The sequence below is a fragment of the Amblyraja radiata genome, chromosome 23 (genome assembly GCF_010909765.2).
Source record: "Amblyraja radiata isolate CabotCenter1 chromosome 23, sAmbRad1.1.pri, whole genome shotgun sequence".
NCBI lineage: Eukaryota > Metazoa > Chordata > Chondrichthyes > Rajiformes > Rajidae > Amblyraja > Amblyraja radiata.
The window spans coordinates 19,406,221-19,421,717 of NC_045978.1; the positions used below are offsets into that span (position 1 = coordinate 19,406,221).

Sequence of the window (15,497 nt, forward strand, 5' to 3'; positions counted from 1 at the left end):
CTCGGCGCAGAGGGAGAATAAAAAGGGAAGAGACAAAGACTTAAGACTTTTGCCTTCCATCACAGTGAGGAGTATTCAACTCACTGTGGTGGATGTTAATTTGTGTTTTTTGTGTGTTTTTGCAATTTTTTACTATATGTAGGACTGCAAGGCAATGAAATTTCGTTCAGACCGCGGACAATAAAGGCTACTTTGACTTTGACTCTAGTCCTAACCTCTCCCACTAGTGGAAACATCCTCTCCACATTCAATCTATCCAAGCCTTTCACTATTCTGTACGTTTCAATGAGGTCCCCCCTTATTCTTCTAAACTCCAGCGAATATAGACCCAGCACCGTCAAACGCTCATCATATCTTAACCATGAGATGACCTTCTATAAATAGTGATTCAACTTAGTTCTCACAACAAAGGATGCAATGAGATTGATATTTTTCATTTCATGTCACCCACAAAGACTAAGTTTCATATGCAATGTCACAAAATCTCATTCTTACCCATTCAAAGCAAAGGACGATTGCTGAAGAATTGTGTTTTTTGTCAACGCAGATTTGGCATATTCAAGCTGAACATCAGCTGAAGTCAGACTCTGGGACATGACATTCATAACACGTAACTAGGAAATAAGCAGTGGAAGAGATTTCAGATGAAGTTGATTTCAATGAAATGCTATTAACAAAGTAACCTGAACTTTTGGCGGCTTATCCACCAGACACCATGTTCTACTTTTTTGTATGAAAAATGATATACATTAACGTCTGAAGCAAATTAAACAGCTACTGTTTACAAATACAATCATTGGTTTAAGTTAAAACCCAAATGAATTTTTCCTATTAAACAGATTATTAATTAGAAAATCAGTCATACAGCGTGGAAACAGGCCCTTCGGCATAACTTGTGTACACCGCCCAACATGCCCCATCTACACTAGTCCCACCTGCCTGTGTTTATCCTTCTAAACCTAACCTATACCATCCATGCACCTGGGGGGGGGGGGCAGGACTATAAAACCCCGGATGTCTAGACGAGAGTCAGTCACTGGAAGATCGCAAGGGAGAGTCCACACAACTGTGATTCTAAGCTGTGAATCAACTGAACTGTGTGCCCTGCTCCCAAGGCCTGCTCAGCTCTTAGTTGCAAAACATTTTAACACCCGATACTAATCTTTGGCCTTGTCCTCCCCCGTTAGGGAGAGACCATGTGCCAACCGAAAGAACAGCACTTTATGTTACTCAAGTTGGATAGCTTACAACCCATACGTATGAAAATTGAATTCTCCAATTCTCTAGTGTCAAAAAACACTTTAAATCTTTTCCAGCCCCCCCCCAGCATTTTCCCCCTACTCCCTCCCCCTGAACCATCATCTGCCCATCCCCTTCACAGATGCTGCCCGACCGGCCGATTTCCTCCAGCAATTCTACTGAATGCTTGGTTAGAAACTAGGTGCAGGAGGAGGCCATTCGGCCCTTCGAGCCAGCACCGCCATTCATTGTGACCATGGCTGATCGTCCCCTATCAATAACCCGTGCCTGCCTTCTCCCCATATCCCTTACTGATGGAGGAAATTGACAATATACTTGCAGTTGACATGGACAGGAATGGATGGCTGGTTCATAAGTCATAAAGTTAAATTACTGTTGCATCATTGCACTCTTGGTACAGTTGTTTAAACCAGGAAAGATATCAAAAGCAGATTCAAATCTTTAACATTTCAGTAAGAGAAAATTTGCTGCATTTGGAGAAACAGAATTGTCCTCAAATTGAATGAAGTTCAAAGTATCAAGTAATATAAATTACCTTCAAGTTGTTGTTCTTATGTGAAACAGAGGCTAATCCTTCTGGTACTACAATAACTGGAATGTGATAATGATTCTGAGACAAAGCTGCAGCCGCATAAGCAATGCTAAAAGCTTCCGACAGAGTGGCATAATATTTCTTACTGAAAATGGCATTGACCAGCTGAATGACTTGATCCTGAAATTTAAAGATAGAATGTTAGATATTTAGCTGTACCATCCAAAAGTTGATTGACAATACGTTTGCATTAGTGTCTTAAAAGCATGAGGATTAGAATCAAAAGTAATATTCTGCATATCTTTTATGTACACAAAAATATGAATAAAAATTGCCTAGAACAAAGTTTGCAGATTTAAAATTATCTCAAATCAAAAATGTAACACCATAAACCTTAATTTTTATGAGTAAATTTGTCCACAATATGATCGTCCTCAAAATTAACAAAGTCTCAACCACCAGTTTGGGGGAACATCACCTATAACGGGGTAGGCTTGTTGTGGATATCCAAGAGCTACCTCCTGCACCCATCAATTTTGTCAAATTCACCACTCATTTCCACCCTGCCCTCAAATTCACTTGGACCATTTCTGAAACCTCTTCTCTTTCTTGATGGGTCCCCATCTTGGACGACAAACTCTCCACTAATATCTACTACAAAACCACCAACTCTCACAACTATATTGATGAAACCTCCCCCCACCCTGTCTCATGAAGGACACTTTCCACTTTTCTCAGTTTCTATAGTTGATGCATCACTTCTTGAAATAAGGCTCCTGGGACATCTGAAATGTCATCCATTTACAAGAAAAACAACTTCCCTTCCCCTCTGTGGATGACAAATTGTCTGTATCGCCTCTATATCCCACACTTATCTTACCTCACAGAGAGAATAAAGGTTGAGTTCTTAGTTTTGGCCAATTATCCTCTTTGAAAATTCGGTAATCTCCAATGTGATCTAGCCAATCATCCCCTCCCCAACCCTTTCTGCTTTCTGCGGGGACTAATCCCTCCATTGCTTCATCATTCGTTCACCCCGCTGCACCCAACTCTCCTCATGCCACCATAGCAAGTCCAATACCTGTCCTCACACCCCTTCTCTCACCTCCACTCAGAGACCTAAACAGCCCTTCAAGTGAGACAGATTTACCCACACCAGCTCCAAACTTGTCTGTTCCATTCAGAACTCTCCATGTGGCCTCATGTTCAAGTTACATTTATTGCCACATGCACCCATTGGTACAGTGAGATTTGAGTTACCATACAGCCATACAAATAAAAAGAACACAATACACGATAGAATTTAACATTTAACTAGAAACTCCGCAAACCACAGCTCCACAATGTTAAAGTCAGCAGGCCCAACACTCCAGAGCTCCAACACCGCTCCGCAATGATAATTCAGTACTGCGCCACTGCTGAAGCTCTGGCCGGTCTCCCGTAGGAAAGGCCGTGCCAATCCAGTTGGTAGGCCGCAAGGGGGGGGGGGGGGGGGACACGAAGATGCGACACACAGAAAAGACGCATCTCCGCCCAGGTAAGTGACTGGGAAACGGTTTCCCCCTATTCCTCCCCCACATAAAAAAGACTAAGATACCTTTAGAACATACTTTTGGACACACTAAAAATAACAAAAAGGGGGAAAGGACTAACAGCTGCTGGCGAGGCTGCCACTACGATGGAGTTGTTGAGAGCAAACATAGATTAGTGACCGTTTTGCCAAGAATTTGCATTTTGTCGACTGTGGTCATCTGCATCTCCTGATCGGCAGCCATTTTAATTGCCTTCCCATTCCCATAATTTGTCTGCCCTCTGCCTCCTCCAATTTCAGGGCACGGACAAATGCAAACTGTAGGCACATCACCTCATATTCTGCCTGGCCAGTCTACAACCCAAAGGCATGAACATTGAATTCTCCAATTTCAGGGAACCCACACCCCGTGTCCCTTTGTCCCCTCTACACCATCTTTGTCCTCTCCCACACCCACTTTTCACACCTTCCTAGAATACAAGTGAATAAATAAAAATGGATTTTGGCAGGTACCATTCTACCAAGCTGGATGACATTAGAGACACATTGGAGGATAGTATATCAATTATAGAAAAGTGCAATAACACCCAGAAGGTATATGTGGATAAGTCTCCAGGTCCGGACAGGATATTCCCTAGGACATTGAGGGAAGTTAGTGTAGAAATAGCAGGGGCTATGGCAGAAATATTTCAAATGTCATTAGAAACGGGAATAGTGCCGGAGGATTGGCGTACTGCGCATGTTGTTCCATTGTTTAAAAAGGGGTCCAAGAGTAAACCTAGCAACTAACCCTAGACCTGTTAGTTTGACGTCAGTGGTGGGCAAATTAATGGAAAGAATACTTAGAGATAATATATATAAGCATCTGGATAAACAGGGTCTGATTAGGAACAGTCAACATGGATTTGTGCCTGGAAGGTCATGTTTAACTAATCTTCTTGAATGTTTTGAAGATGTTACTCGGGAAATTGATGAGGGTAAAGCAGTGGATGTTGTGTATATGGACTTCAGTAAGGCCTTTGACAAGGTTCCTCATGGAAGGTTGGTTAAGAAGGTTCAATGGTTGGGTATTAATGGTGGAGTAGCAAGATGGATTCAACAGTGGCTGAATGGGAGATGCCAGAGAGTAATGGTGGATGGTTGTTTGTCAGGTTGGAGGCCAGTGACGAGTGGGGTGCCACAGGGATCTGTGTTGGGTCCACTGTTGTTTGTCATGTACATCAATGATCTGGACGATGGTGTGGTAAATTGGATTAGTAAGTATGCAGATGATACTAAGATAGGTGGGGTTGCGGGTAATGAAGTAGAGTTTCAAAGTCTACAGAGAGATTTATGCCAGTTGGAAGAGTGGGCTGAAAGATGGCAGATGGAGTTTAATGCTGATAAGTGTGAGGTGCTACATCTTGGCAGGACAAATCAAAATAGGACGTACATGGTAAATGGTAGGGAATTGAAGAATGTAGGTGAACAGAGGGATCTGGGAATAACTGTGCACAGTTCCCTGAAAGTGGAATCTCATGTAGATAGGGTGGTAAAGAAAGCTTTTGGTGTGCTGGCCTTTATAAATCAGAGCATTGAGTATAGAAGTTGGGATGTAATGTTAAAATTGTACAAGGCATTGGTGAGGCCAATTCTGGAGTATGGTGTACAATTTTGGTCGCCTAATTATAGGAAGGATGTCAACAAAATAGAGAGAGTACAGAGGAGATTTACTAGAATGTTGCCTGGGTTTCAGCAACTAAGTTACAGAGAAAGGTTGAACAAGTTAGGGCTTTATTCTTTGGAGCGCAGAAGGTTAAGGGGGGACTTGATAGAGGTTTTTAAAATGATGAGGGATAGACAGAGTTGACGTGGAAAAGCTTTTCCCACTGAGAGTAGGGAAGATTCAAACAAGGGGACATGACTTGAGAATTAAGGGACTGAAGTTTAGGGGTAACATGAGGGGGAACTTCTTTACTCAGAGAGTGGTAGCTGTGTGGAATGAGCTTCCAGTGAAGTTGGTGGAGGCAGGTTCGTTTTTATCATTTAAAAATAAATTGGATAGTTATATGGATGGGAAAGGAATGGAGGGTTATGGTCTGAGCGCAGGTATATGGGACTAGGGGAGATTATGTGTTCGGCACGGACTAGAAGGGTCGAGATGGCCTGTTTCCGTGCTGTAATTGTTATATGGTTATTATATGGTTATATGGCCCTGCAGTATAATAATAGCCTTATAATAAAAGAAAGTCAAAACTAATCTGATTCTCTACAATGAAGAAAATTGAATTCTTTGGATGAAGGGTGCAGGAAAGCATAATTATGAAATGACATTTTGTAAGTACTAATTTGTAAATACATCTTCCAAGAACATAGATATTGCATGCAATGAGTATTTTTAAACAAAATATTTCAGAAACCAGACGGAGGAATCCACTCCTGAAAGCATGCAAAGTAAAAACGGATATGATCTTCATAAATACTGCAAATTCAAGTATGGTACTATCAATGGATTTTTCTTTTTAAGTAAACTGGACATTCTTCAAAATGCTGGTTTATTCTTCACCCTGCTTACCTCTTTGATTGCTGGTTCCATTCCAGCATGGTCAGAGAGCTTATATGTAGCAGCTACAAACATTGCTGTGGTCTCTAATCCCTCCTCAAACTGAAGATAAATACCTCCCAAATCATCAAGACGTGCAATTAGATCCTGTTAAGGAAAGAAAAGCATATTTATCTATTGTGAAATACCAACTCACTTTTATTCCAAAGAGCTATCTATCATTTTAAAACACTTATACAGACAATCCCTGCATTACAACTGGTTGGGTTATAGACATTTGCCCTTACAGAATTCACAAATCACTACCCAAAAGTTTGAGATTCAGAATGAGGAATTTATATGAAAAAAAAGTAAATCAACTCAAATTTTATTGCAGATTTATAGGTTAATTGGCTGCTGTAAATTTTCCCGAGTGTGTAGAATAGAACCAGTGTACGGGTGATCGTTGGTTAGTGGAGATTCGGTGGGCCAAAGGGCCTGTTACCACGCAGTATCTTTAAACTAAACAGCAGACTAAATATTAATAACAAAGAGATACAAGTCTGACATCGGGTGGTCTGAAGAAATTAACTTAAAGAAATGTGGTTAATAGAGCATGGAAACAGGCTCTTTGGCCAACTTGCCCATACTGACCAACATGTCCCATCTACACTAGTCCAATGTGCCTGCGTTTGGCCCATATCGCTCTAAATCTGCCTATCCATGTACCTGCCCAAATGTTTCTTAAACAAGGCAATAGTTCCTACCTCAACTACTTCGCCTAGCAGCTTATTCCATACACCCACCACCTTTTATGCAAAAACATTTCCCTTCGGATTTCTATTAAATTGACAACATCTGTTCTATGACATGATGCCCAGAACTAAACACAATACTCTAAATGTGGCCTCATCAACATCTTATATAATTGCAACATGACCTCTCAACTTCCATACATTCATGAAACTCAAAACTACTCAAATGGTCAGATATATATACATAAGCAAATTATGCATTATAAATTATGATGTTCATCATTATTTTCACTACTAATCATTCTGGCAAAGTATTTTCTGTTAAAAAAAGATTGTCAAAGTTCAAATTGCCCAATTAAATTAATTATCCCTTCAATATAGCATCAAAATCGAGTCCAGAGATTGCCAGTTAAAAACCTCATATTTTTTCATTTAGTTTCAATAAGTTGTATCCTCAAACAGTATTTACCTCAATTTCCTCCATAATGCTTCTCAGATCAGCCTGCTGAGAAAGGTAAGAAGCTGCCAACAACGCATTTATAATTCTGTAAAGAACATAAAAATAATGAGCCTTCTAATACAAGGATACATACAGATTAAAACTGCATTTTACATGGTCTTCATTCACTTTTAACCGCAAGGAATGTACAAGCGCAAGCCTACACCTCACACTATTAGTGTACATTAGAAAGCTCAGAAGGATCAGAAGACATTCCATTTAATGATTCCGTAATCTCAATACACGAGTAAAAGGAAAAGGAAATCTATTGATGTATGTCAAAAGGCTAGGAAGTTCTGGAATTACGGACGTTTTATTAAACTTTTGAGCTTGAGGTTACAAAATAAATCTTGTATTTTGTATAATTTGTTTGGACAATATACTTTACGATTCATTCTAAGTTACCTTTGGAGAAATCTGAATTTTTCTTACAACTACAAGGCAGGTTTCTGTGTTTGATAGTATGGAAGCAGATCAAACCATAGCTATTGTGTCTATGCCTCAATTATATCTGCAGATTTACAACAGTATTTTCAGCTCAAACTTCTATGTACTAAATAATGTGTGGGCATTGAATGATTTAGAATGCATGGTTTGTACTTAATTTAACTTATCTGTAAAAGCCATTATAAAAACCTTGATACTGATAATTTTTGGATTGATGAATCCTGCCTAATGGAAGTGTCTAAACTGCATTTTTACATAATGTTTGCAAATGGGAAGTACCCAATCTAGTCTGGTTCCAGCTTGTATGATGAAGCCAGCTATTTTGACCTATGATTTGACATAGTACACTGTGTTAATGTGCTGCAAAGCTGCAAGAATTTCATTGTTCCATTCCAGTTGCATATGACAGTTAAACATTCTTGACGCACCAAACCTGAATGTTTGAAACATAAAATTAAGAGAATGATTTTGAATTGTGTTTGTATGTATGCATCAAATTTCAGTATGACATGTTAGTGTCCGTATAGGATAGGCCAGAGTAACAGGCATTCCTCATCCAAATCAACATTGAAAGAAGTTGATAAAAAGTATTTTTAAAGCTTATTGGTCTAGAAATTATTTTTGTTACATCATATCAAGGCGAGCTAAGCAATTACATTTCTTAGAAAAAACAACGGTAACAAAAAGGCAGGGAAATACCATATGGACCTTTAAACCAATGACCTTCCTACACCAAAGATAGACACAAAATGTTGGAGTAACTCAGCGGTTCAGATAGCATCTCTGGAGAGAGGGGTCTCGACCCGAAAAGTCATCCATTCCTTCTCTCCAGAGATGCTGCCTGATCTGCTGAGTTACTCCAGCATTTTGTGTCTACCATAAGGCATGGATCTGAGGTTCGATAAGAGTAGCATTTAATTGCTTATAGTATTAGTTTGAAATCAACTCTAGAATTTGTACCGTTACATGCACAAGGGTAGCACCAGTGGAGGGAAAGGTTTGAGCATAACAGGCAAGGCTTGTAATAGTCAACACAACTAATTTGACCTCAAATGCAGCAGCATTTTGGTGCAATGACCTTCCTCCAAAAAAACAAACCTTTCATTGGCCACCATGCACTACGACCTTTCTGAACAATAAAGAATCTTGAAGCTCATAGGTCTTTGAGATATCTGCAGTGATGAGAGGAGGAAGATTTGCAACTGGAGGACGAGGGTTTATTTGACAAAAGCCTGGGTTGAAATTTGGAGACTCAAGAGTGTTTTGTCATATGTACCAAAATGGAACAATGAAACTCCTACTTGCAGCAGCACAACAGGTAGTAAACACAGCACAATAGATAATACAATAAACAAACTAAAAAAAGTTCAATAAAAACCCAATATAGTGCAAAAAACAAAACCTGCAGACCCTAGTGCAATCAAAGCAGTTTGTAGTTTAGTTGGACTTTGCAGTGTTCAATAACCCATTGACGTTGGGAAGAAGCTGTTCCTGAACCCTGACATTAGTTTTCAGACTCCTATACAGACACTCCACGATTTATGCAAGGGTTACTTTCTGTAACGGCCTTACGCAAGTCATAATCACCTTAAAACTAGGTGGAAACAAAGAACTATAAAATGACAAAGTGCTGGAGTAACTCATCAGGTGAGGCAGCATGTCAGGAGAACATGGATAGATGATGTTTTGGATCGCGACCCTTCAGACTGAATCAGTCCGCTGAGTTACTCCAGCACTTGTCATTTCACCTTAAAACTAAGCGCTGATGCTGCTGGTCTGCACCAGCGATCAGTTTTTCACCCGCTGCTGTCCAGTTGACGTGGCTGCTGCGGCTTGCATTGTAGCACCTAGCCTACAGTGCTTTCTTCACGCCACAGCCACTGACAGGAGCTACCTGCCCCGTCGCTTTGTCCTCTCTGCTGCTCCCCCTCCATCTCTTCCAGAGATGCCGATACCTTCCACCTTGTGGAAGATGCCGGCAACTCGGCCGGGAGTTAGTCTCCCCCTTTTTCTCTTGCCTCCCCAGTGTCGCACCGATTGTGGCCGAGAGTGGAAGAGCAACGAGCCAAGGTGATGCCTTTATATCTACAAAACTGACGGGAAGCCCTTGCCATCCTCCCGTTGCAATAACACAGGTCATTTACCTACACACCTACTACGCAAGTTGGGGATTGCCTGTAGCTTCTTCCCGATAGCAGATGAGAGCTATCCCGATGAAATGAGAGCATGGCCAGGGCGCTGTAGGTCCTTGATAATATTGGCTGCCTTTTTGAGACAGTGTCTCCTATATACAAGTTGCTGAACCAGACCCTGATGCAACCAGTCAAAATGCACTCTACTGTACACATGTAGAAGTTTGAGAGTATTTGTCGATATACCAAATCTCCTCAATCTTTTAAGAAATAGAGGCATTGATGGACTCTCATATTGACTGCATCAATGTGCTGGGTCAAGGACAGATCCTCAGAGATATGCATGCCCAGGCATTCAAATACACGGAAATACAGCCATTTATCATGTACTGATCATCCAAACATGGAAGTAGAATGAACAGTAAGTTCCAAAAAGTGGATGAGCAAGGGCGGAAATAATTAGTGTCCCTTCAAAGAGCCTGCACAAACACAATGGGCCAAAAAGCTACCTTCCGTGCCATGTCATTTGCTAAAATGAAAGCCTTTTTCTTGAAAATGCAAATGCTGAAGTAGTTTATTTACAAGATAGCTGGGCATGTTTATTCTTCATAACAAGACGTTATGTAATATCAAATTATAAATTATTGGTATTCAACAACAACAATAAAAAAGCTTCCATACCCCAAGGAGGCATCATCTTTAGAAATGTGAGTTGTAAGGGCTTTGAGAACTTCCTGAGATGCCAGAGGAAGGCCAAGATTGCTCAAAGCTCCAACCGCATGATAAATTTGGGTAATTGAAGCATCATCACTCACAGTTGATAACAAATAATCTCTAGTTGCATTTTTGACTGAAATCTGTAAAGGAATTGAGGAAGAGAATTTAGCGTCTGCTTATTAGTCCATTTGCTTGTGTCTGGCATTCAAGGCATCTCATACTTTTCAAACAATTTAGAACCACACCTTCACCATCTTTCAGAAAAAAGAAAATACTCATGGAATGAATCCAATCTTAGGTTGTTTGTCACCCTTAAACATAAAATTGATGTTGACTAACTGTCCCAGATAGGAACTAAATTATTAATTCATGGATATCTTTTCACCACTACAAGATGGACAGAATTCCAATCCCTCCTTTCACAACTGTTCACTACTCAAAGAAATAAAGGACCCTCAACATAAACTTGCAACATAAATACCTAATCTTTATATTTAACATACTAGCATGAAACCCAATTCCATGCCTTTACTTCGAATAAACAGATTATCAAACCAAAATCATTGTTACCATTTGCTAACAACTCATGTCACTGAATAGTGAAATGGTATAACTACAATTTAATAACATCATTATCCTAGTACTATAAACTGCCTTCCAATCTTAGAATTATCCTTGTTTCAATACAGCAAAAGACATCATGGAATAAACCTCTGCAGCCTTACATGAAAAGCAAACATGTCTTAAGGAAACTAATCAAATGATTGGAAATATTTCCAATGCGGTTTATATAAGAACATAGATTACCAAATTATTGCATTACCTCACAATCATGTAGAGCTTGACTTGCTTCAGCTGCATAAAAAAGGGAATCAACACTTGTGATGTCCACTTGCGATTTCAAAAAGTTACAGGCTGCCTGAATGGAAAGAGATGTAGGAAAATAAACTCACGATTGGACATAACATTCCTCCTTTTGTATTTGTTAATAAAGCATACCTTTAATTGTTACTTTAAAAATTGTCAATCCAGCTGAATTATGAGAGTCCCCAAATTCCTATTAACTGGAAACTCTCACCTCTAACACTCAGTGTTAGGATATCAGACTAGTTTAATTAGAGAGCAAAACACTAAAGTGGGATAACAGAACTGGTATGAATGGGTGATTGCCTGCCAGCATGGACCCGGTGAGCCGAAGGGCCTGCTTCCATCCTGCATCTCTAAAACTAAGGTATTTGAGATGAGTTCTGTGAGGTAGGTGCAGGAAAAAACAATGGTTCTACCAGGGCAATCTTGTTAGTGGATTTTAGGAAGGAAAGATGTGAACAGTGTGGGACTGGGGAACTACAACTTTGGAGGCTGTGGAGGCGAGATCACCAGAGGTAATGCGATCAGTAATGGTTCTGGGAGCTGGTGGCCTAGTGTTCGCCTGTGGGGTCATGGTCGGGGGATTTCAAAACATCACCTATTCCTTTTCCCATATGGTCTGGGATTAACAAATGGTATTATACTGCAGAGGTAGAGAAGATGCTTTCACTTGCAGACAAGACTAGATCGAGAGGGGATATATGTAGAGAAAATATTTATACTTAGAAAGTAAAGTTCCATGCAACAGGAAACAATAGAGATGGACAGCATATATATATTCAAGGAAAAGCAACAGATCCCATTAGACAAAGGGGTCATGAGGAATGGGATATAAACTTAACCACAGACCTATTAGGCCAAATGTTTCTGCACTATAAATACCGAATCTGTGCAAACTTTTGTGTATTACCTCACAAGAATCAGCCTTGCATAGCAGATAGACCCTTTGGTTAATCCCCAGCATGTCCATAATAATAATAATAATAATAATAATAATATATTTTATTGTCATTGCACATCAGTGCAACAAGATTTGGTATGCAGCTTCCAACCGATGTCATAACATAAATAACTAATAAGTTGTTTGCAAGCAAGTTTGCAAGCAAGCATGTTTGCAAGCAAGAGCTAGCCCAATTTTCTATGCTTTGGCAAACCAATTGCTCATCTACATAGTTGAACATTGTGGAGAGTCTGCCTTCAACATTCCTTCAGGCAGTGTGTACGAGAAACCAATCAGTTCTGGGATAAAATCATATGTATTCATGAAATTTACTAGTTCGTACATTTTGTGCAACTGCTTACCTTTTCATCTGCTACATGTTTTCCTAGCTTTTGCAAGCCGACTATGGTGTAATAGGCATTCTCCAAATTTAATAGAGGCTGTTCCAAAGTTTGTGCTAATCTTTCAGAATCAGTATTTGACAAATAGTGCTTAAGAGTGATGGCCTCAGTAAAGGTCAGAAGAGCAAATGTGAACAGAATCCTTGAACCTGAAAAGGAAGAAAAAAATGTAAGTTGGATCATGCTCACAGTGTACAAAATATGTTTTCTACATCTCTTCTGGAACGTGCTCAACAATTTTATGGATATTTATTTGCTCCATTGGGGTGGGAGATTGCAACCTTCACGTGGTCCGCACTGTTTAAACGAATGCAATCATCCTGGCATACACAATCAAATAAGATCAAATAGAACAAGGTGACCTACAACTTTAGGCTGTGCACGCCATACGCAAGAAGAAGATTTGCTCCATTAAAAAAACAGCACAATTCAATAATGTGGTGATATTTAATAGATCACCCCACAAGTTGACAAATCAAGCTTTGTTTTGAGTCATTGGGTCAGTTACAGTTGGAAAACAGGGTAGTGGGGAAGAGCGCTTTCTGACTGGAGATCCGTGACCATAGAAACATAGAAAACAGGTGCAGGCGTAGGCCATATGGCCTTTTGAGCCAGCACCGCCATTCAATATGATCATGGCTGATCATCCTAAATCAGTACTCCGTTACTGCTTTCTCCCCATATTCCTTGATTCCGTTAGCCCTAAGAGCTATATCTAACTCTCTGATGAAAACATCCAGTGAATTGGCTTCCTCCACTGCCTTCTGTGGCAGAGAATTCCATAGATTCACAACTCTCTGGGTAATGTTCGGCAAGGAACAGTACTGGGATCTCTGTTTATAATATATATATTTGAATGAACATGTAGATGGTCGAAGAGGGCCCGAAAGAGCATTGATGCACAGTTCTGGTTACCACAATCAGATTACCGTTAGGGTTAAATTCGGATTGCTTTCTCTAGAGCAGAGGTGACCTGAAAAAGTATGTAAAATTATGAAAAGGCAAAGAGCAAATGGTGAGATTCTTTTCATCCCCAGGGTTGACATATTAAGATGGCATTGCTTTAAGACTAGAGGGGGAGAGTTTAAATACGCACAATTTTTTTAATTCTGAGAGTGGTACGTAGCTGGAATGCACTGTCTGGGGAGGAGGCAGAAGCAGATACAATAGTAATGTTCAAGAGGCATTTAGATAGAACAGGTAGGGAATGAAGGAAGCAACTGCAGATGCTGGTCAAGTCTGAAAGAGGGATCTGACCCAAAATGTCACCCATCCTTTTTCTTGAGATCTTGCCTGACCCGCTGAATTACTTCATCTTTGCATCTTTCTAGGGAATAAAGGGATATGGACCATGTGAGGATCTGGGATTAGTTAGATTGGCACCATGATCTGCGAAGACAAGGAAGGTCTAATCTTCTGCTATATTGCTTTTTATTCTGAGAGATGCAAATTGAAGATAAATATGCATTAATCTCAATGACATTGAAGACATTATTAATGATATACAATAGGTGAAAGTGAACAGAACAATTAAAGACCAGAACAGGGTTAGATTGCACATAGAAAATAGATGTTTTGCCTTTTATCTTTGTGAATGCTGAATAATTGAAATGCAAATCACCCATCAATGCAGACCATTTAAAATGCAATGTTTATACTGATGTGGAGAATTACATTAAAAAAAAATTCAAATCCATAAATTAATGAATTTATCACCCATTACCAAAAATGGTAACTAATGTGTTGCTTTTAGTACAGAGTGCTTCAAATATTTTAGTTATCAGCAGTATTGGAGAAATATGTTCAAAGTCACTTGATATTTTTTATCAGCTCTTTGTAATGAACGAATGCACTTGATTATCAAACTATTCTTTGCAAGGACATTGCAAATGAGTTAATTCCCGGGATGGCAGGACTGTTATATGCTGAGAGAATGGAGCAGCTGGGCTTGTATACTCTGGAGTTTAGGATGAGAGGGGATCTTATTGAAACATAGAAGATTATTAAGTGTTTGGACACGCTAGAGGCAGGAAACATGTCCCCCGTGTTGGGGAAGTCCAGAACTAGGGGCAACAGTTTAAGAATAAGTGGTAAGCCATTTAGAACGGAGACGAGGAAACACTTTTTCCTCACAGTGAGTTGTGAGTCTGTGGAATTCTCTGCCTCAGAGAGCGGTGGAGGCCGGTTCTCTGGATACTTTCAAGAGAAAGCTAGATAGGGCTCTTAAAGATAGCGGAGTCAGGGGATATGCGGAGAAGGCAGGAATGGAGTACTGATTGGGGATGATCAGCTATGATCACATTGAATGGTGGTGCTAGCTCGAAGGGTCAAATGGCCTACTACTGCACCAATTGTCTATTTGCTGAACTTAGTGAGATGCCACATTAGGCAATGCGTGACTACTGACACTTACTAATCAAAAACCTATCAATCTCTGCTTCAAAAATATCCAATGAAAACTCCACCATCATCTCTGGCAAAAAATTCCAGATTGACAACCCTCTGGCTAAAGAAATGCCTCATCTCCATTCCAAAGGCACGTCCTTTTATTTTGAGGCTCTGCCCCTTGGTTCTACTCTCCCATTACTAGAAACATCCTTTCCCCGTCCACACTACCTAGGCCTTATTCAGTAGGTTTCAATGAGATCTCGCCTCGCTTATGAGGATAGTGTTGACCAGAATATATATATATTTTTTGCAAGAACATTGAAATTCATGTTGTTAGTTATGCAATTTTGCATTTTTTAAATATCAAATCCTCACATTTTCCCCCACAGTCCCCCATCAGCTTCAGTAGCACATTCCACTTAATCAATAGATAAAATAACAACCTTTATAGTTCAGAACATTCTTGTGATAGTCAAGAGGTCTTTAGTTTATTTAGACGATAAGGGT

General features: G+C 39.9%; 1 protein-coding gene across 3 annotated transcripts in view; it reads right to left on the minus strand.

The window, feature by feature from the left end:
- rpn2 (ribophorin II) overlaps positions 1-15,497 on the minus strand; it is a 43,088-nt gene that overhangs the window by 26,759 nt on the left and 832 nt on the right. For all 3 annotated transcript variants that reach the window (XM_033041671.1, XM_033041670.1, XM_033041669.1), the window contains exons 2-8: positions 12,564-12,751; positions 11,218-11,313; positions 10,359-10,534; positions 7,069-7,144; positions 5,878-6,012; positions 1,796-1,972; positions 496-614 (exon numbers count right to left, since the gene is read on the minus strand). In XM_033041671.1, the coding sequence (XP_032897562.1) occupies positions 496-614; positions 1,796-1,972; positions 5,878-6,012; positions 7,069-7,144; positions 10,359-10,534; positions 11,218-11,313; positions 12,564-12,751 (967 nt within the window). The remainder of the gene's footprint in view (positions 1-495; positions 615-1,795; positions 1,973-5,877; positions 6,013-7,068; positions 7,145-10,358; positions 10,535-11,217; positions 11,314-12,563; positions 12,752-15,497) is intronic.